This window comes from Beta vulgaris, chromosome 7 (assembly GCF_026745355.1).
Source record: "Beta vulgaris subsp. vulgaris cultivar EL10 chromosome 7, EL10.2, whole genome shotgun sequence".
Classification (NCBI taxonomy): domain Eukaryota; kingdom Viridiplantae; phylum Streptophyta; class Magnoliopsida; order Caryophyllales; family Amaranthaceae; genus Beta; species Beta vulgaris.
The window spans coordinates 4,573,797-4,594,036 of record NC_079208.1 but is presented as its reverse complement, the minus strand read 5'-3'; the positions used below and the strand labels follow the sequence as shown (position 1 = coordinate 4,594,036).

General features: G+C 33.3%; 2 protein-coding genes across 3 annotated transcripts; one reads left to right on the top strand and one right to left on the bottom strand.

Annotated features, from left to right (window-relative positions):
- The first annotated feature begins 1,621 nt into the window (after nucleotides 1-1,621).
- On the top strand, nucleotides 1,622-8,354 carry LOC104898383 (probable purple acid phosphatase 20). The gene is made up of 5 exons (XM_010685460.4): nucleotides 1,622-1,888; nucleotides 5,471-5,762; nucleotides 6,269-6,846; nucleotides 7,130-7,218; nucleotides 7,958-8,354. Exons 1-5 carry the CDS (start codon nucleotides 1,706-1,708, stop codon nucleotides 8,142-8,144), a joined length of 1,329 nt encoding a protein of 442 aa, XP_010683762.2. The 5' UTR covers nucleotides 1,622-1,705; the 3' UTR covers nucleotides 8,145-8,354.
- Nucleotides 8,355-8,531: 177 nt separating this feature from the next.
- LOC104898382 (pentatricopeptide repeat-containing protein At1g77360, mitochondrial) lies at nucleotides 8,532-16,766 on the bottom strand. 2 transcript variants are annotated; one of them, XM_048647730.2, is made up of 4 exons: nucleotides 16,389-16,766; nucleotides 11,848-13,421; nucleotides 8,941-9,220; nucleotides 8,532-8,812 (listed from the first exon to the last, which is right to left on the bottom strand). In XM_048647730.2, the coding sequence occupies exons 1-2, from the start codon at nucleotides 16,597-16,599 to the stop codon at nucleotides 11,938-11,940; spliced, it is 1,695 nt and encodes a 564-aa protein (XP_048503687.1). In that variant the 5' UTR covers nucleotides 16,600-16,766; the 3' UTR covers nucleotides 8,532-8,812; nucleotides 8,941-9,220; nucleotides 11,848-11,937. The 2 variants fall into 2 exon arrangements, with proteins under 2 accessions (XP_048503687.1, XP_048503686.1); XM_048647729.2 differs by having other exon boundaries at nucleotides 8,532-9,220.
- Nucleotides 16,767-20,240: the final 3,474 nt, after the last annotated feature.

Here is a 20,240-nt window from a genome sequence, read left to right as displayed (position 1 = left end):
TAATGTCATTGGGTACCGGATACCCAATACTAATAAAATAGGTTCCTACCTTTTCCAAAATGAATTCTAGTAAGTCATGTGTAGTCAAAATTGACATTACATCACACTTCCTGATAACCGGGTACGCGGTGTTGGAATTGGTCCCAACTGATTCCAAGACCAATTCCGAAAAATGAGGACCTAGTCCAACCAATTTCAATTCCGGTTCCAAATTTTAGGAACCGATTCTGACTGGGGGTATGCAATTCCAGAAATTTTGACCAAGTACCCGGTTGTGCTCACGCCTAGAGGGTGATAAGGGTTGGCGGGGCAGGTAGGTGGTGGCGTGTGGCGGGAAGGTAGGTGGTGGGAGGTGGTGAAAGGTTGGCTTGGCTAAAAAATAAGGGTAAAATAGGAAAGTAATGTTGAACCGGGGCGATTTTAAGAAATTTTGGGACGATATTTAGCAATGTTTTAAATTGTACCATTTTCTTTTTGACACTATTCATTAAACAGTTTTGTTAAGCTATTTCGCATCATTATATAAAAAAAATTATAGCCAAGTGGTGTCTCGTTAGATTCCTTTCAATGCAAGAATTTCAAATATCAAGTTTCTACAATTTATACTTATACGCATATAAAAATATTGATGTTTAATGAAGCGTCTCGACAAACATGAGATGGTACAATTAAAAACAAATGAAGTATTAATTAATGATCAAAGTTATGTGTTGATAAGCGTAAAAGTCATACTGTGTAGATTAAGGGTCTGGTTGATTCAACTTATTTTGTCTTATCTAATCTTATCTTACTTTATCTTATCTAATCTATCTGAACTTATATTCTATAGTTTTTCACCAAATGCCCCCAAGTTTTCACGAAATTCACCGGGTACCCTTGCACTTTTGAAAATACACCTGGTACCCCTTAGTTTCAACATAATACAACCAAATACCCTTAGTGACTAATGGCGTTAACTGCCGTTAGTCATTAATCTTAATTTTCTATTTTGAATCGTAGTTAACCCCTATTTTAAACCCTATTTTAAAATTATCGACAATATATAAGTTATATTGTACAAAGCTATAGGTATATGCTCTATTCAACTTATTTTAACTTATTTAATATCTTATGAGATAAGATAAGATAAGATAAGATAAAATCAGATAAGATAAATAAGATATTATGTTCAACTTATCTTCACTCATTTCAGGAAAATATAAGATAACATAAGATAAAACAAAATAAGATAATATAAAATAAGTTGAATCAAACGGATTTAAAAGGTATAATATAGATGTGATTCAATTCCTAATAATCAGTTATCTACAAATATTTGTAATAGTACCATCTAATCATCTCTACAATAATATGATTATAGAAGGTTTATTAATTGATAATCTCCCTAAAATGTATAAAATCACATATTTTGCATCCCTACGTATGATACACTTTCCTACACGATAAACAGCAGTGAAGGCCCACACATAAATTAACGGATTTTGGCTACACACTACGACACTACGTAGAGAAGTTGCCAAAGCATGGCAAAGTAAGTAGTAAACGGTTGCGGGCATAACAAATATTTATTGCCAGTTAGCCTTAGCCACACTAAACAAATTTTCTTCTTTCACATTTCTCTCTATATATATATATACATATACTATTATGTTTTCATAAATCAAGAAAATCACATATCATATGATAGAATCATAGTATATTCTTTATGCAACATAACAATAATAAGATGATAACCTCAATATTAATGTCAAAAGCAAGTCTTTTGTTGGTTATTTTAGCCATCATTTGGGCTGCATTTTCCGGTGAAGTAGCGTCGCAAAATCGCCCACCACGCAGTGAAACACTTACAACTCCGGCGGATTCTTATGGTCCTACTACTCCTCAGCAGGTAAAGTCTAAATATTATTGACAATTTTATTGGTTCACGCACTTTGATAAATTTTACCTATGGTGCGTGTTTGTTAGATGATTAATATGTTGATGCAATTATATAAGTTTTTGTTTTCTTCTTAATGATGCCTAAATTGGCGAAAATGTACAATCGCTTAAAAATTATCAAATGGTAATTAGTATAGTTGTTTTACGATATATTTATGAGCAACATTCAAAAATTTAGAAAAATGAATTAGTAATAATGCTTTGGTTTATATTGAAATTTATATAAATCTAATATTTTAAGAAGTAGACAATCTATTTTAATAATTTTGTTGATGAAAAAAGGTGGTCGAAATATTTAATCCAACGTTGAAATAGAGAAATTTTCTCAGCAGGATATATAAAAAGTATTTCCTTATAATTTAAGAGTAATATCATACACACCTAATTAAATTCTTGTAAAAATAGCTTTTTCTAGTATAAATTTTGTTTTAAAAAAAATTCAATCTTTTTCTTATCAGTAATATTGGGATATAAATTCGGAAAATTGTAAAATGAGTTTTTAATTTAGGATTTTAGGAACTTCTACAAATGATTATTTCTTATAAAAGAATAGTTAACCACTCTAAATCAATTATTATGGATACTTTATAAGCTTATCATATTCGTTGATTTTGTATACGAAGTTTTCAAAAGCTGGAACCCTTATATTAGCATATGAAAATTTGTTCTAATAAAAATTTAGCAACTGCAATTTGATAAAATGTTTACCCCATTTTATTTTTTGACGAAACAAAAGCTCTACTTCAACAATTTTGAGAAAGTACAACTCTTTAAAGAACTGCAATTACGTAAATGACAGCCTGACAAGTATATTTAACATCTTATGCCAAACCAAATTGCAAGTGGTAACTTTACTTAGTTCATTAGTTGGATTACCAAGTTATATAATAACTCCAAAGACATGTTATTATATATTTATATGTTGTTTCATCCGCTGGAATATTGTTTTGTGCACCAAATTTTTTTATCGAATGTGGTTGAGGAAGATGTTCGGTTAACTTATCTTTATTTATCTCAGAAAAAAATAAAATAAGATAAAATAAGACTAGATAAGATAGAATACAACAAGACAAAATAAGTTGAATAAAACCTATCTTAAATCTTAAAAATCAAATTCTTAATTTTATATTACTTTCTTTGTTTAAAATTAAGTGTAAATTTATTCTAGTCCAACAGTTATAAACTATATGCAACACTTCTGTTTCTAATTAAAAGATTCTTTCTATTTCTCTACGTATTGAACAAGTAAAACAAGACTTTTTTTTAATCTATTTCTATTTCTCTTATTATACTGATTCCATAAATATTGTTCACCCCTATATTATTGCATCTATCCTAGGACGAAGGAGAGTAGCTATATAAACTAGCTTGTAGCTCACGTGAGCGTTTTTATTCCTGAATTTCTTCGAAGGTTGTTCATCCATACTCCTATTTCAATTATCAAAAAATAAATCTGAACTCTTAATTCATACTAGTAGAAGTCAACTGCAAATGCATAATTTTCGCCAAGTACGTCACATGTACTTCTCTGTTGTTTACAATTGGATAGCTAAGAGCTGAAGACGTGCTCCTCGTATTCTTAAACTTCTTTGGAGCATTGTCCTAGATTCTTTATTGGACGATGTACATTTAAGGTGCGTTCTATTTACCTTAATAAATTAAATTTCAGGTTCAATCAAATCAATTCAGATAAGTTTAATTTAGTTTAAATAAGTTTCAATCAGGTCCAATTAGAATAAGAAGTTCCAATCATGTATAATTAGGTCTAATTAGGTCCAATAAGTTCTGACAAGGTCCAAATAGTCAATGATCAATAAGTTTGAATTAAAATTTTAATTAAAGTACCACTATGATTATAATTTAGTGTTATATTTGTAATATTGTCTATTATTTTAAGGTATGAAAGCTACAAGCGTACAGTTAAAACTTACAAGTGATAACATATTCTTTTTAATGGGAATAAGGAAAATTATTATTATCATCAATAAAACGATATACGATATCTGTAATAATAGGGTTATAAGGAATTGGGGATAAAAGTAGGGTTGATTAACATATCATGTCGTGTCGTATTCAGGTTAATAATAAACGGGTTGAAAATGTCCTAACCCAAATCGAACCCGTTTATTAAACTGGTTGAAAAAACTCAACCTTTACCCGACCTGTTTATTAAACGAGTTGCCCATATATCCCGTTTAACTCATTTACATATTTATTACTATTAAAATTTATTAGTTTTCAACAATAAATTCACATGAAAGTATGCATGATTTGATTTTCTTTTCGGTATTTGTGTTCTATAATTGGTATTTTTAAATTTTCACCAACTTTAACACAACTTTTTAGGAAATTTATATTTACATGAGTTAAACAGGTCAAAGCAGGTTACTTTCGGGTTGAAATTGCCAACCTTAACCTAACCCATTTAATTAAATGGGTCAAAAATCTCAACTCAAACTCGCTTATTTCACTTTAGGTTCGGGTTCGGTAAACGGGTTGTGTCAGTTTTTCACTGCCCTAGATAAAAGTACCAATTTCAATGAAAAGGTTAACGATCAAAAAACATGTCTACATGTTTTTATGGGTGTATATAATTATAAGATTTTATTATGTTATACTCTGAAACATTCAGCATTAAAATTGTAATGCATTAATGGTTAACATCTCACATTTCATTTCAAATATCATGTGTTCGAATTGAATTCTAATAACTCTACATTGTTAATATTTTTTATTGAGATTGTAAATATGTGTATTAAAAGGTTTCAAAAGAGTGACACGTGACACCGTTCCTTTAATAGTAATGTCTTTTAATATATTTGTATAGATGATAATGCGGAATATGTACAATATTTATGGAGTCGTTGTCTCGTTGATAATATATCCTCATATGTGATTGTTGATAGTCCCGTTCATGACAAAGTAGTGACCTACGTCGCAACCTTGACTAACAATGTGGTGGCATGTTGCGTATAAGAATTTATAATAGTATCTATAGGATTCGATTGTTCATTGGTTTATGATATAATATAAAATTATTGTTTGAACTTCAATTATCATGTTGAGCTTTTAGTTGAGTTGGTTCTTTGACATGGTTTCAAAGCCAGCGTGACATAAAGGTTATGGGTTCAAATTTTATCCACCCCTCCTTTTTAAGTGAATATTTAGCACCAGTGTACTTTTTTATCCTTCATTTGATTGAACGGGGTTTATTTCATTAATGTTTATCGCTAAGCGTATGTTAATCATGCATCTCGCATCAGTTCTTTCTTGCATTTGACAAAATAGTACGCCCCCTCCCTGAATTCGTTATACATACATATTGTAAACATTAAGAAGTTCAAAACAATTCAATATAAACATTATCGATACAAGTCTAACAAAGGTTTACTATGATTTTTCCTAATATTTGCTCTTTTATATACTCAAAGTTGTGAATCTTTGGCTACAATATTCTACGTATAAATTATAAAATCAATCAATTTCAAGCAGAAACAGTACTTAACTATTGGTAAATGCTTAAATTTAATAGGTGCATATCTCGATGGTAGGAAAAGACCGTATGAGAATATCATGGATCACAAAAGAACCAACTCTTTCTACTCTAGAATATGGCACGTCGTCTGGAGTATATGATACTTCTATAACTGGGACTTCTTCAACTTATAAGTATCTTCTTTACAAATCTGGCCAAATTCACGAGGCAGTTGTTGGTCCTCTGAAGCCTAATATGGTTTACTACTACCGCTGTAGTGGTGATGCTTCTCGCGAATTCAATTTTAAGACTGCACCTGCTCAATTACCCGTCAAATTTGTTGTTATAGGTGAATTTTTTTGCACTGGCACTAGTTATGCTGACAATGATCGAAGAGTTGAAGTTATAATGAACAGAATGATATAACTCAATGTTTGCATGTTCATGATTTGAATGTATAGTTTTTTGCACGTAAGATGAACAAACTTTTAAGTGAATGTAGATTCCGAATGTTGTGCACTCGAGACGTGGTTACATCAGGTGTGGCTAATTGAAAAGAATTCGCAATGTTAGGTGCTAGACAACTAAGTACGGGCATTGGGTTGTTCAAATTAGGTTTAAATTCGCTCGTAGTCGACTAATGAGTTACTTGGTTCCATATAAGTAGTGTAAATTTAGTTTCAATGGAGTCGATTTATATTCATGTCAATGTTAAGTTATGTAGATTGGGAGTTGGTAGTGTGGTACAAATTTGGTTTATGAGGTCTCTACACTACATAAAACCTAACCGGATTACTTTGTTTCGAAAGTTAGGAAGATGTCCAATCTTAATATGATTTTTTTTTTGTTGATCAGGTGATTTGGGCCAAACGGGATGGACATCATCAACACTCCAACACATATCACAAGTGAACTACGACATGCTCTTACTACCAGGAGACTTATCCTATGCAGACTATTGGCAGCCGAAATGGGACTCATTCGGCCGCCTAGTAGAACCTTTGGCTAGCCAAAGACCCTGGATGGTCACCCAAGGCAACCACGAAGTTGAAAAGATCCCAATAGTCCATCGCACTCCTTTTACCTCCTATAATGCTCGATGGCACATGCCTTTTGAGGAGAGTGGATCACCTTCTAACCTATATTATTCCTTCGATGTGGCAAGCGAGGTTCATGTCATCATGTTAGGATCATATACTGACTTTGGCCCTGACTCGAGCCAATACAAATGGCTCGAGGGTGACTTGAAGATGATCAATAGAAAGACGACACCATGGGTTGTGGTGCTTTTCCATGCACCATGGTACAATTCTAACAAGGCTCACTCAGGGGAGTTTGAATCGGTGGGTATGAAGAAGGCTATGGAGCAATTACTATACAATGCAAGGGTTGATGTGGTGTTTGCTGGGCATGTGCACGCTTATGAGCGATTTGTAAGTGAAGTTCTTTTCTTGTTTGCAATTTAATATACTCCCTAGTTTTCAAATAATTGCAACCTTTTTTACGATCTTCAGTTCGCAATTTTTACGATTAATACTTCTACTATAGCTTGTAGTGAAAAATAGTTCAATGCTGATATCCATAAAAAACACAATGAAACAATTCTAAGGATATGTGAAATATTCATTTCAACGGGAGGGAATAAATAGGCCACATTTCGATATATTATTACAACCTTTAGTGATGTTTAAATTTCTATTTTCACTTGCGCAATAGGCTCCAGTTTATGATGGAAACGCCGACAAGTGTGGCCCCGTGCACATCACTATTGGGGATGGGGGCAATCGTGAAGGTCTTGCTACAAGGTAATGCTTCTCAATGTTTTTCTTCAATTTTTTTACCTATATAATTCTTGGATTTTTCTAACCTAATGCATAGGTTTAGCTATTTACTTTTAGCTTTATTCAACAAAATTGATAGATATGACAGAGTTAATCAAAGATATTATTCACATAATAGGAATAATATATCAATTAGTTATTAATTATGAGAATAATATCTTTAATTAACTATGTTATATTTATCAATTTCTTGAATAAAGCTAAAAAAATAGCTAAATATATGCACTAGGTGCATAGGTTAGAAAAATCGATAATTTTTGTATGTACTAGTAATACTTCAATTTTTTTTAATTTACTTATTACTTTTCTGAAGATAAAGTTTTGAAACCTACCTTAAATTAAACTAATGTAAATATCAAAGTACTATTATGTGCAATTGTGTTAGATATCTTTTTTAGGTATATTTTTATTAAAAAATTTACGGATACACAATGAAAGGTATTTTGAAATAATGAATCTAATTGACTTTCAAAACCAGAAAATTTCTGTACCTCTTCTAAAGCCTTACTAGCAAAATAACTCACATAAAACACAGACAGTACGATTTTAACTTAGGCTCACTATTACAAGTTTTACACTTGATTTGGAAACAATTTTGTAATTATAACCAAGCGTTGCATATATATGTACATCTAATAAGTTTATGATGTCTTATTTACTTTACGGGTAAATCAATTTAATTTCAAATTAATTGTTGTCGCAGTTTTGTGGATCCAAGGCCCAACATCTCCATCTTCAGAGAAGCAAGTTTTGGGCATGGACAATTACAAGTTGTGAACTCAACTCATGCTCAGTGGACATGGCATAGGAATCAAGATGATGTATCTGTAACAGCTGATTCAATTTGGTTAACCAGCCTTATTTCTAATCCAGACTGTAAACCTCAATAACTAAGTTCAGCCAAAGATTTTAGATTACATTGTTACACATAATTTAATATCTGTAAATATGTTATAGACTATTTGTTGATTAAAAGATACCTACAAACTTGAAGCGAAGTGATCGCGTAAAGTACAAATAATCCCATTGTTCCCGAACAATAAGTTAGCGTTCTGTTTTAGGTCGTCTCAAAATAATGGATCATGTTCGAATTTTTTTCAGTTGATTAAACTTTTGAATAATATCATGCATGGATCATAGTAGGCTAGAATAAATTTGATCACAACTTAGTTGTAAGCTCGGTAAGGTAATGGCTATCCATTCAAACAATAAGCATACTAAGTTGGTAAGTGCATTGCTGTAATTGCTAATCTACAATCAAATTGGTCTTGCGAACATTTTCTTTCCAAGTGAAAATCCCCTAGTATATGAAAGAGTGGCATAGTTCGTGCTTTCGTTGTTGGAAAATACGCAACCTTTGTTCGTTAATACATGAACCAGGACAGCATTTGCAATTAAAAGAGCACCTCTCATACATCCAGTTACTCCAAACTGACAAAATGTGTTGACTTCGCACGCATAGCGTGTATACAAGAGTAGTCTAAACAACGCAAGACACTTAATAGATTTTGGAATTTGCCAACAGTTCACTAATGCAGGAGTCTGTGAGAGGTTTTACCTGTAAAAAGTTACAAGTGAACAGATTAAACCATAAAAACGAGCGAACAATTCTGCATGTAGATCTGATAGTGTCACAGACAGTTCGCCCTCTTATACCACTAGAGTATTTTACCACCGAAGCTATACCTCATCAAAGGAAGTTTCATGCGCTGCTGAGGGTGCTGGTGCAATTATTGATAATTCTTGAGCTGCTTGATAGGTTCCAATGTACGAGATTTTGTAGCACTTATCAATGAGGCCCTATCGATTAGTATTACACAAAAGAAATCCATCATAAACAGAAATACAATTCGATCCGCTCTTCATAGACAAACTTGGGATTTGTGAGCCCAGGTAAAGATCGATTCAGGATCATGAGCATTGTTTGCACCAACAAGAGGAGCTTGGGAGAGAGAACCTGGCATTCCTGAATTGAGAGTTTAAGTTAATAAGAATTCATATTTGTACATTGTCTTTTGCTATCATCAACCTTGATGCTAAAGATAGCACAAAATAAAGGAACTTAAGGATTGTAGGGAACGTAAACATTGCATAAGCATTGCTCAAAAGATCAGGTCATTTTGATACAACCATGAGTATCAACTTTCTTGTCACAATTTCTGATGCAGAGAATTGCAATCTAGTTAATATATAAGGTCGAGCAAATGACCAAATATGTACTCCCTACTATCATTCTCAACTTTTCTCCTACCCTACATGCTAAAAGGCAAATCTACCTACCTATCCAATACAACTGAAAGAAAGTGAAAGAAGGGAGATGGGATATGTGGGATAAGGTGGTTGATATAGACTAGGCCTAGTATATATAGAGGTAGGAAAATGTGGCACAACAGGATTAACCAAAGATTGAGTTTTATATAGTAAGAGGGGAAGGTAAGATATAATAGAGGTGGCAAACGAGTCAGTCGAATCAAGTTCAGTTTGCAAAAGTCGAGTTCCAGTCACATGTGGGCAAGGAGTCTCTCAATCTAGTTTCAATCTCGGTCATGTTATATTCACGTATATTGATAATTCAATTTTTTTGAAAAAGAGCATCAACGATATTCGTCATTACTTTTTGGGTCAGGTTAGTTTAAGTCCCATCAATTTGTCATGGTCTATATATGGAGCAATTTTACATACTTTGGAGTTAGCCCAAGTCCTAAGATCACTAGCCACGAGAGCAATTTTTAGACATGCAACATGCAGAAAAAATCACATTAATATGTTTTCTTCTTCCAAGATACACAGAAATTTTCATCAACTGCAAGACAATTTTACAGCCAAAGAACAATCAGACAAGTCCGCTAATTAAAACTGGAGGAAAAGAGCATGCCAATATTTTGTGATGTATATCACCAAGGACAAGCCAAGAATGCAATGTATGAGTGAACGGCACCAAAGATAGAAGAGGCTAGCCGTTCTACCTCTATCCTACATGAAACCGCTAGTGATTCCACATTTCTCTGACAGAAACAAGCAAAAGCCAGTTTCTCCTTGTGCTTACTAATAGTTCCCTTACAAGATGAAAGCTTTATTCATGTAAACATCTGTCTCGACTAGCGACCCACTCTCGACCCACTGCACCTTTCACGTATATTAGAATTTACGAACAACTGACAGGAACAATCCTAACTATAGGCGTTCCACCATTTTCAGTCCCAACTAAAGATTGTTTCTGGACCGTCCTAACTATTGAAGTGGAGAAAATAAGTTATCCCATTTGTTTTCTATCAGGAATTCCATTTGATTCAGCAGTAAGTCATCTTTTATGTCTTTACTCTTCAAGGCTTCTATTGACAGAACTTGCTAATCACAAGCATGCCCCACCATGGATTTACCAACATCAAATGTTAGCTAAAAGTCCCACAGAGGGTTCATGCACATCTACCATTGAGTTTGCTCTATCCCACAAACCATACATTGCTATAATTGCTTCAACATTCACGAAGCCAACCTCTTGAAAATTCCCGATTCTCCTAAACCTAGAATTGCGCTAAAATCAACAACACCCACCTACAAAAAATCACTACTTATCCACAAATTATAAACAATATACCCACAAAACACATCAGCAGCTAAACTTGGATTACAGTTTTAGAAAACTGCATTATCTAGACCAAAACACTAACATTACAGAGTAGATGTATCAACAGGTTGTTGAAGTGCACTATTGCATCTTATTTAGTGGGCTTTCAAATGTTCATTCAGGTTTTGTCGGTTGTTGGAATGCCTTGAATCTGTTTTCTGTTTTCGCCCCCTGTTTTGACCCCTGATTTTGGGCCTATTCCATTTAGGTTATTAGAATACTCTCTCTCTCTCTCCTCAAAAGATTATAAAATCAGTTTCTCCCTTGCTTTTTTATATAGCTAACACATTGTTAGTCAACCACATTAAATCTATGCGTTGTTCTTCTTTGTTTTCTTTGCTTGTCGATTGTTTCTTCACAGCATGTACATTTAAATGCTAATTTTAACGCAAGTGAGGATTGCTCAAGTTCAGTTTTTATGTTTAAACTTTAAAGTGCATCTGCATTTTTAAACAACATTTTACGCATTCCTCAGTAGAATTCTAATCAGGTCAATGTTTGATAGGTCTATTGCAAAGTATTAATGCACTTGGTAAACCACAAAGGTAGAGCTAGAGCTATATGGTCTATGCAGCCATTACAAATCAAACAATTAGCTTGAGCAATCAGCAAATCATATTAAGGAAAAAGCACTAGTTTACAACTTGAATAATGCAGCTCTATCAATAAAAGACATGATTTTATATCCAAACTATGCAACTTGCCAAATCAGTCAGTAGGTGGTGATACTAGAACAGGAGAATGCCAGCACTCTTAGCTCTCCAGTCATCCCATGCCACAGAATAATGCCAAATAAAGCAAATCATAGCAAAGTGCATTAAGATTAAAATGCAGTAAATTCAGAAACTTCAGTTTTTACAGCTACTACTTTAGCTAGTTAGTTTGAATAACACAAGGATTTGTACTTGTTGAGCTATTCCAATCATAGGAAATTAGGCAAAAACTAGAACTGGTAATCAACTAACCTGAAATTCCAAATAACATCAGAAGAAGGATTCATTCGTTGCTTTTCACTTGGTGTACATAACTCTTTGAGAATATGCATGAAAAGTCTTTCAATCACACAAAGGCTCCTTAACTAGAAGATTCATCTTTTCCTGAAGAAATTCAAGGACATCCTGTCTCTGTTCTTTTATAAGCAACTGTCTCAGCTTACGAAAGGTCATCACTGAAGGTTGAATACCTTTTTCAATCATTTCTTCCATAAATTCACATGCTTCACTGACCTGGCCCTTCTTACACAACCCATTGATAAGAACCGAATAGGTATGCATGCTTGGAACAAACCTTTTGGACATCATGTACTTCCACACCTTCAGAGCCATCTCTAACTGATCTCTCTCAAAGAACATCTTTATCATCATTGTATATGTGTCCGCATCAGGCTCACAAACTGTAATCATCTTTCTAAAGACCTTAAAAGCCATATCAGTTTGCTCCTGACCAATCAAACCATTCAAAATTATATTGCAAGTCCTTGCATTAGGTATAACCCCTTTACCATCCATCTCTTTTAGAACCCGAAATACATTTTTAAATTTGTTTACTTTACAGAATGCACTGATTAGAGCATTATATACTACCACATCAACCTCTACACCATTTTTAGTCATGTCCATAAATGTATTTATGGCATCTTCAATTCGATTTTCTATACCATAATTATGAACTAATATACTGTAAATATAAGCTGTTGGCCTACAACCATTAGCATTCATGTTACTAAGAATCCCAACAGCTTCATCAACTCTCCCTGCTTTACAAAGAACATCAACCATAATACCATAGGTCACAATATCAGGATCGCAACCAACATTAACCATTTGTCTGAAAATCTCCCTAGCCTTTGGGAGATTCGGTTCCCTTCCCCAACCCTCAAGCAATATACTATAAGTTTTAGAGTCAGGAACAAAATCTTCTTTCATTTTGTCAAAGATCTCTTGGGCCTTTCTCACATTTTTGGACTTGCATAAAGCACTTAATAGCCCATTAAATGCAGCTAGATTTGGAGTAATACCATATTTTCCCATAATATTGAATGTATAGAGCGCCTCATCCACCTTGTGCATCCTAGCATACTTTCTCATGATGATACAGAATGTCTCAACATTTAGCATCCCCTTATTCCTCATAGTGCTCACAAGATCCCACATAATCTCAAACTGCCTGATTTTGGCCAAAGACCCAACCATTGTGTGATAAGCTTCAACACTATGAGTATAATATTGTTGCTTGCCTGCCCATTCGAAGAAACAATACGATACCATACCTGCATTTTCAAATCTCTTCAGAACATCCTCAACTATCTCAGGTGAAGCCAAAACCCCACTATGATCAAGCCTGACGTCCAATCCTACTTTAGGACATGACATCATAATTCTACATATTCTTTTGAATGCAACATCGGATAATTCATTAGCTGCAGCATCTGATGTGTACATTCTCGTAACGACGCCCCATTTCGAAGCCAATTTCAGGCAATAGAAGTGTGCCCTAACCATACTACGGATCACTCCAAACAATACAATAATATGTTCACCTGAAACATTCAAAAAAATATATATAAGAACAAGCTAATTGAAAATAAAAAAATACGTTTCTGATATTTTGCAGAATACTATTCCATTTATCAGATGCCAACTAGGACCAAATCATAATCAAGGGCACATGGTGCTCAAAATGGGGAGCACGTGAAAAGGAAGTTATAGAGAGCATATAAACTGAAAAGTTTCAGAAAACACAAATGATTAGTATTAGTCATAATATCACAGAAATAATTCAAAACAAAGCACAAATATTCTAAAAACTTCATCAAAATTACAAGACCATATGAGCAAATCAGCAAACTGTGACCCTTCTTTGACCTGAAAGTGCTTTGACAACATACAAGCTCGAAATTACCACTTACAACCATAAAATTTTCCATGAGAGAGTGTTACTCGCTTCACTAAGCTTTCTACAATAGCATCACACATTCTCTTCATATTCTTGCTGCTACTAATGCTAAACTTTATCAAATTTACAAGACTATATGACCAAATCAGCAAACTGCAACCCTTCTTTGACCTGGAAAACGCTTAGACAGAATAGGAAAAAAAAAAACACTATTACTCCCACTATTTCTCAAAGGTCTTTAAACTTGCTTCTCATCAGTGGCGGATCCAAGAATTAACCCACATCGTTTCGTAGTAGTTCCCAAAAAATTGATTAAATAACCAAATACATTACAAGCATGAGTTCCATAAATGCTCCAAAGCTTTCATCTTTTGCAGCCTAACAATTACTAAACTATGATATTAATAAGACACTCCAATTCAAATTTTCATCATTCAAAATTTTTTCTATTAGTTAAAAAACAGCTAAATACCCATCCAAAAAAATCTATAATTAACACAAAATCATTCATTCACTTTATCACTAACGTGTTGAAACCATGAAAGCATTTTTGAATTTTGGTCAATTAGTACAAGACTATGTTAATAATTATTCTACAACTAGCAATAAACTGTTATCCTCACACATAATATGAAGCTACATTGTGCTAATTATATAGCATGTTTCCATCATATCACATGTTTAATGCACATGCCAACGATTTATCATTTTAGAAGGGCTTTTCGCTAGTTTTAATTACTGGTGGTACTCTGCAATCTCACTATTACAACCTGCATGCTTATGTCTTGTCTTAGTTTTGAAAGGCTCAAAAAGACTATGTTCTTTGCTATCATTTTACGCCATTGTTGAATATATGTAATATACTTACATTCATGGATTCGTTGTTAACTAAAAGACTCAGCCTGAAGTTCAAGTGGTGACTGGTGCACAGGTCAGCCGGAGCGGTCTGTGGTACAGGCTTGATTTTTAGAAGTTTAGGACTTCATAGAAAGGAATAAAGAACCCTAGGGTTAGGAGTCGTCGTGACTGGCGAGTGAGAGAGAGAGGGATTGTGCAAGACTATAATAAGTTGGCATTGAAAATGTCAAAGGGAACTCAGGAAGATATTATGACCCTGCGACCTATATATATGAGGATCTCTAGATATGCTATGCCACCAGTAAACACAATGCTTCTATCTGATACTACAAGGCACACCTTGCTTTCTACATTTTTGATCCCAAATATACGGGTTCAACTGAATTCATGCTGGATTTGCACCCATGCCTCTTATTGATGTTTCACAATAAGTTTCACATTCCTTAATTAGGGTCTGTTACGCTCTAACTCCCTCTGTAGTGGCGGAACAAGGATTTCGAGTCAGAGGACAGAGGTAGTGCAATTTTGTGGTCCAATCGAATACCAAATAAAATAACTAAATTCAAAAATCAAGATGTTACGAAATCCAAATACAACCTCAATAATAAAAAAAATTACAATTGTTCACAACAAGTTCTTAAATATTGAAACCGATTCACACTAGCATCAAGTTTCACCACTGGAAAACAAATCTTTCATACTCCCATTGCCATTCAACATTGGAACACCAAAAACAATCTCCTTACTCATCATAAATCCACAAGATCATAATTTGTATTACTGTATATTATTCAATATTTCACATATTGTAATTCACTCCATTTACAAGTCACAACTGTTAATCCAAAATTCACTAACCAAATACCACAAGTCTACAAATCTATAAATTCCCAGAAGCAATTTACACACAAAAAAAAAAAAAAAAAAAAAGTGGATAAAAGAAGAAAGAATATTACACATAGATTATAAGCGTAAATATAATCTTCTAAATCTTGCAAAGGGCACCATTCTATAAATTAACAGTCAAAAGTAGATGGGTGAAGCAGTGGCATATCCAGGATTTCACCTACGTGGGTTCGGAATAAACGAGACATTAAACAAAAAAAAAGACCAATTTAAATTGCTTAAAAAAAATACATCAATTCAAGTTCGGAATTACAACCGATAAATACGAGAATAATTTCTTAAATTACAAGACAAAAAACTAAAAAATCATTCTGAAGTTTTCATATTTTGAAAGCATTCTAATACATTATCATCACTAACTCGAGCAAAAAGATTCTCTCAAGAGAGATGACTAGCTACTATCATTCAATAGTTGATCACCCATGCTATTACGCAATTTGTTCTTCACATAAGTCATTGAGGAAAACACTTTTTCATCCTTCATTCACAAATTCAATTCAACATCACTAAATTGAATTTGACATCACTAAATTATACTCTAAATATCTAATTTCTAATGATGAATAATTCAATTCAACAAAGTTCTCTTCACTGACTAATAACAACACCCAAAATCCAAATTAAGCTTCATAACAATAACAAATTGACCTAACAAAGTTGAAACTTGAGAGTCTCAATTAATCTCATGGCAATGAGGCAATCAATAAGACAATAATTTCAATTCATTCAAGCATTCCATTAATTTAATTTATAAATAACCATCTATCCAAGCATTACTTGATTATTAATTACTAAATAAATTGGTAAATGAAAGTTTAAGCAAAGAAATTACAAATTAATCAATTACCTAAGCAATTTCTAGTAGAAGACAGAAGAGGAGAAATGAGCAATGCTTCGTGTGAGAATCGGAGTTGCGAGTTTGCGACTGTGAAGTTGAGTGAGAAATCGAACTGTAGGAATGGCGGAGTGCGAGCAACGCTTACCGGCGTCGGAGACTCGGAGTGCGAGAGGAGTTCCAAAAAAACAAAGGGGAGAAGGTTCGAACATGCGACTCGCATGGACTGGCTGGTCGCTGGCAGCACCACCGCTGCACGACTGCACCGCACCAAGCGTCCACACTTCGCCTCTTAAGCCACGGTTTCAGACTTGAGTAAGAGAGAGAGAGAGGAGAGACAAGGAGATGGGGAGTGAAACGGCTACTGGGAGAAATACTTCATCTCTCTCCTCTTTTTTATTTTTTTTGCCAAAACATGTTTATTGTTTAAGGTTAACCGTTAACCTGACTTATTTTTGCTCAACTTAAGTTATGTTTTACATATTTATTATAGGGTAATGTTATATGTAGAGATGGCAATATCCAGTGGATCACCCGACCACCCGCTCCACCCGGTTTATTAAGTGGGTGAAAAACCCGGTTTAAATGGATGATAGCCGGGTGACGAATAATCGGGTGATGGATGCGGGTCGGGTTCGGGTGATATTTTTTCATCCATCACCCGATCCATCATCCGTTTACCACCCGACCCGTCACCCGTTTAAAGTAAAAAGTATATAATTTTTTTAATTTTTGGCTTTTAAAAATATTTTTATGTTAATAATGTGGATTAGAGTTAATTTGGAGACAATTTTACATAATAAGTAGAATTATATAAATGGATTAGTGGTTCTTGTTAGTAATTTTTCTTTCTTCTCCTAATATTTGATTTCACCCGTTAATCACCCGATCCATCCGTTAACCCGGTTACAAATGGATGGATGGATTCGGGTGGAGATGGATGCGGGTGATGGATGGATCGGGTGAAGTGGGTGGATGCGGGTGATGGATGCGGGTGACGCTCCACCCGCCCCGAACCCGATCCATTTACATCTCTAGTTATATGTAGCCCTTAGAGCATCTATAATGGAGTGGGTTGATCTTACTTGGTCTTGGAGTTTTTTTTTTTTTTTGTCTCTCCTTTCCTCCTTCTTACACCTCACATCCCACTAAGGCTATGTTTAGTTCACCTGAAATTTTCTGATCTGAACTTATCTGATCTGATCTGAACTTATTTTTTTTGATCTGATCTGATCTGAACTGATCTGATTACAAGATCTTATCTTTTAGATTTTTCTCAATATATAAGAAAAAATATAGTTATGTGGGGTCTTGTTTGATTCGTCTCAATGAGTACTTTATTAATATTCAATTATTATAATTTTTACTAATATGTTATGAAAGATATAATGATTTTTAAATATAAGCAAAATCTGAACTGATCTGATCTGAACTTATTTTTTCTAATCTGATCTGATCTGATCTGATCTGATTAGATCTGAAATAAGCAAAAATAAGGTGAACTGAACATAGCCTAAAACTCTCACCAACTCATCTTTTTTTTGTCACAATGGTGTGGTTGGTCTTACTTGGTTTTTCTATTTCTCTCTCCTATTTTTACCAAACCCCACCCTATACTCTTTCTCCTACTTTTACCAAACCCCGCCATATACAATGTTCATTTTTTATATAAAATAGATGATTTATATGAAATAGATGCTTTTTGTGCACACCATCCATGCTCATATGGTCTGGATTTCAGCCAACAAGCCAAAGAGTCAAGTTCCCACAACAAAACCAAGTAAAACTAGTTTTACTATTTGCTAGACCAAGCTAAACCCACCCCGTTGTAGATGCTCTTAGGGCTATGGATAAGCATTAAATATATTTCTTAAAATAGAAACAGTTTAAAAATTCAAGACAAAATTACACATCATTTGAGGTAATAAACGTTTGATTCAACTTTTTATTTCCATTTTTACCTTTTATTATAGTTAATTATAATTTAAATAATATTAATTAATTTAAAAATTTCAACTTTTATCTTTTTACGTCATATTTAAAAATTTCACAGGTAGTCGGCCCAATTCAATTTGAAATAATGAATCTAGTTTTGAAATATGATCCATATATGTGTCCCACACGTAAGTAGATTGAATTTCACTTGAATGAACGCGTTTTTCACCAACCCCTCCTTCTTCCTCTCCTCTTTCACACATTATTATACCCACCAAACTTATCTTTGTTGAACTTAACTTATGTTGGATAAAGTATGAATGGATGAATTCACTTATTTTTACTCACTCTTGTTTAATTTAACTTATCGCGAAAGTGGTAATTAAGTCCCCTAAACTTTGCCCATATAAACGTACTTATCGCGATTTATATAATGTGGTTAACATCTTCCATATACAATTAACAATTAACATGGTAGTCGTATGATTGAGGGTGCGTTTTTTTCACCTTAAAAAATTAAGTTTCAGGTATAATGAGTTCAGTTCACAACAGGTCGGTTCAAGTAAGTTCCAATCACGTCCAAATAAGGTCTGAATAGTCAATAAATAATAAATTCAATTAAGGTACCGCTATGATTATATAGTATTATATTCGTATTATGTCTATTACTTTATTATTATTCATATTATTGTTAGCTGAATATATTATTATTAAAAAATATTATAAGCATGGTCAAATAAGGTTAACAATAGTAATCATCATAATTATAATATTTTTGCAATTCATCTTTAAATAAGTACAAATTAATAATTATTATACTTTTTTAAAAAAATGTGATTCATAAGAGATTAATAATTACTATTTTATTTTGAAGGGTAAAGTTTAATAATTATCATGTCATAACAAATTTTGAGGGGTAGTATTTATGTTATTACTAATCAATTTTTTTAATCAAATAAGGTCAAATTAAATAAGTTTCAATCAGGTCCAATAAGGTCTAATAAGTTTCAATGAAGTCCAATCAGGTATAATAAGTTCTAAACATAACAATTTTTGAGGGGTAGTATTTATGTTATTACTCATCAATTTTTTTAATTAAATAAGGTCAAATTAAATAAGTTTCAATCAGGTCCAATAAGGTCTAATAAGTTTCAATGAAGTCCAATCAGGTATAATAAGTTCTAAACATGTCCAGTAAGATCCAATTAGGTTCAATCAGGTCCAATAAGTTGAATTAGGTCCAACCAGGTCTAATAAGTTCAATTCAGTTCATATAATTTCAGTTTAGTTTCGAGTTTTTTAGGTGAAAAGAATGCACCCTAAATAAGATTACTCTTATGAACGATTGAGGTTATATAGACGGGGTTACTTTTGCGAATGAATGGGGTAATTCGTTTGAATAAACGAGGTTAATGATCAGTTTACTCTTATGAATGAGAAACTAATCAGTTTACTCTTACGAATGAACGGGGTTACTTGTTTGAATAAATGTGGTTACTTTTGTGAACAATTAGGGATACTTGTATGATTAAATAAGGTTACTAGTATGAATAAATGGGGTTACCCATAATATTAAACGAGATTACTCATAAGATTAAACGACCTTACTCATGGATTAAATGACATCACTTGTATGACTAAACGAGAAAATGGAAAACTAATAAATTTACACTTACGAATGAAAGAGGTTTACTCGTTTTAATAAATGCACATGTTTACTTTTGTGAACAATTGAGGCTTATTGTTATAAACAATTTGGGGGTTACTCATATGATTAAATGAGGTCACTCATATAAATAAATGACATGTATTCAAACGAGCAACCCCTTTCATTTTTTAAGAGTGAATTGATTAGTTTCTCATTTTCTCGTTTAGTCATACAAGTAATGTTGTTTAATCTATGAGTAACCTCGTTTAATTTTATGAGTA

Excerpts from the sequence above, each read along its gene's own strand:
- LOC104898383 (XM_010685460.4), top strand. The coding sequence starts at position 1,706 with ATGCAACATAACAATAATAAGATGATAACCTCAATATTAATGTCAAAA. Across the intron at positions 1,889-5,470 it reads GTCCTACTACTCCTCAGCAG|GTGCATATCTCGATGGTAGG; the intron begins GTAAAGTCTAAA and ends TAAATTTAATAG. Across the intron at positions 5,763-6,268 it reads CGTCAAATTTGTTGTTATAG|GTGATTTGGGCCAAACGGGA; the intron begins GTGAATTTTTTT and ends TTTGTTGATCAG.
- LOC104898382 (XM_048647729.2), bottom strand. The coding sequence starts at position 16,599 with ATGCGAGTCGCATGTTCGAACCTTCTCCCCTTTGTTTTTTTGGAACTC. Across the intron at positions 13,422-16,388 it reads TTCTACTAGAAATTGCTTAG|GTGAACATATTATTGTATTG; the intron begins GTAATTGATTAA and ends TGAATGTTTCAG.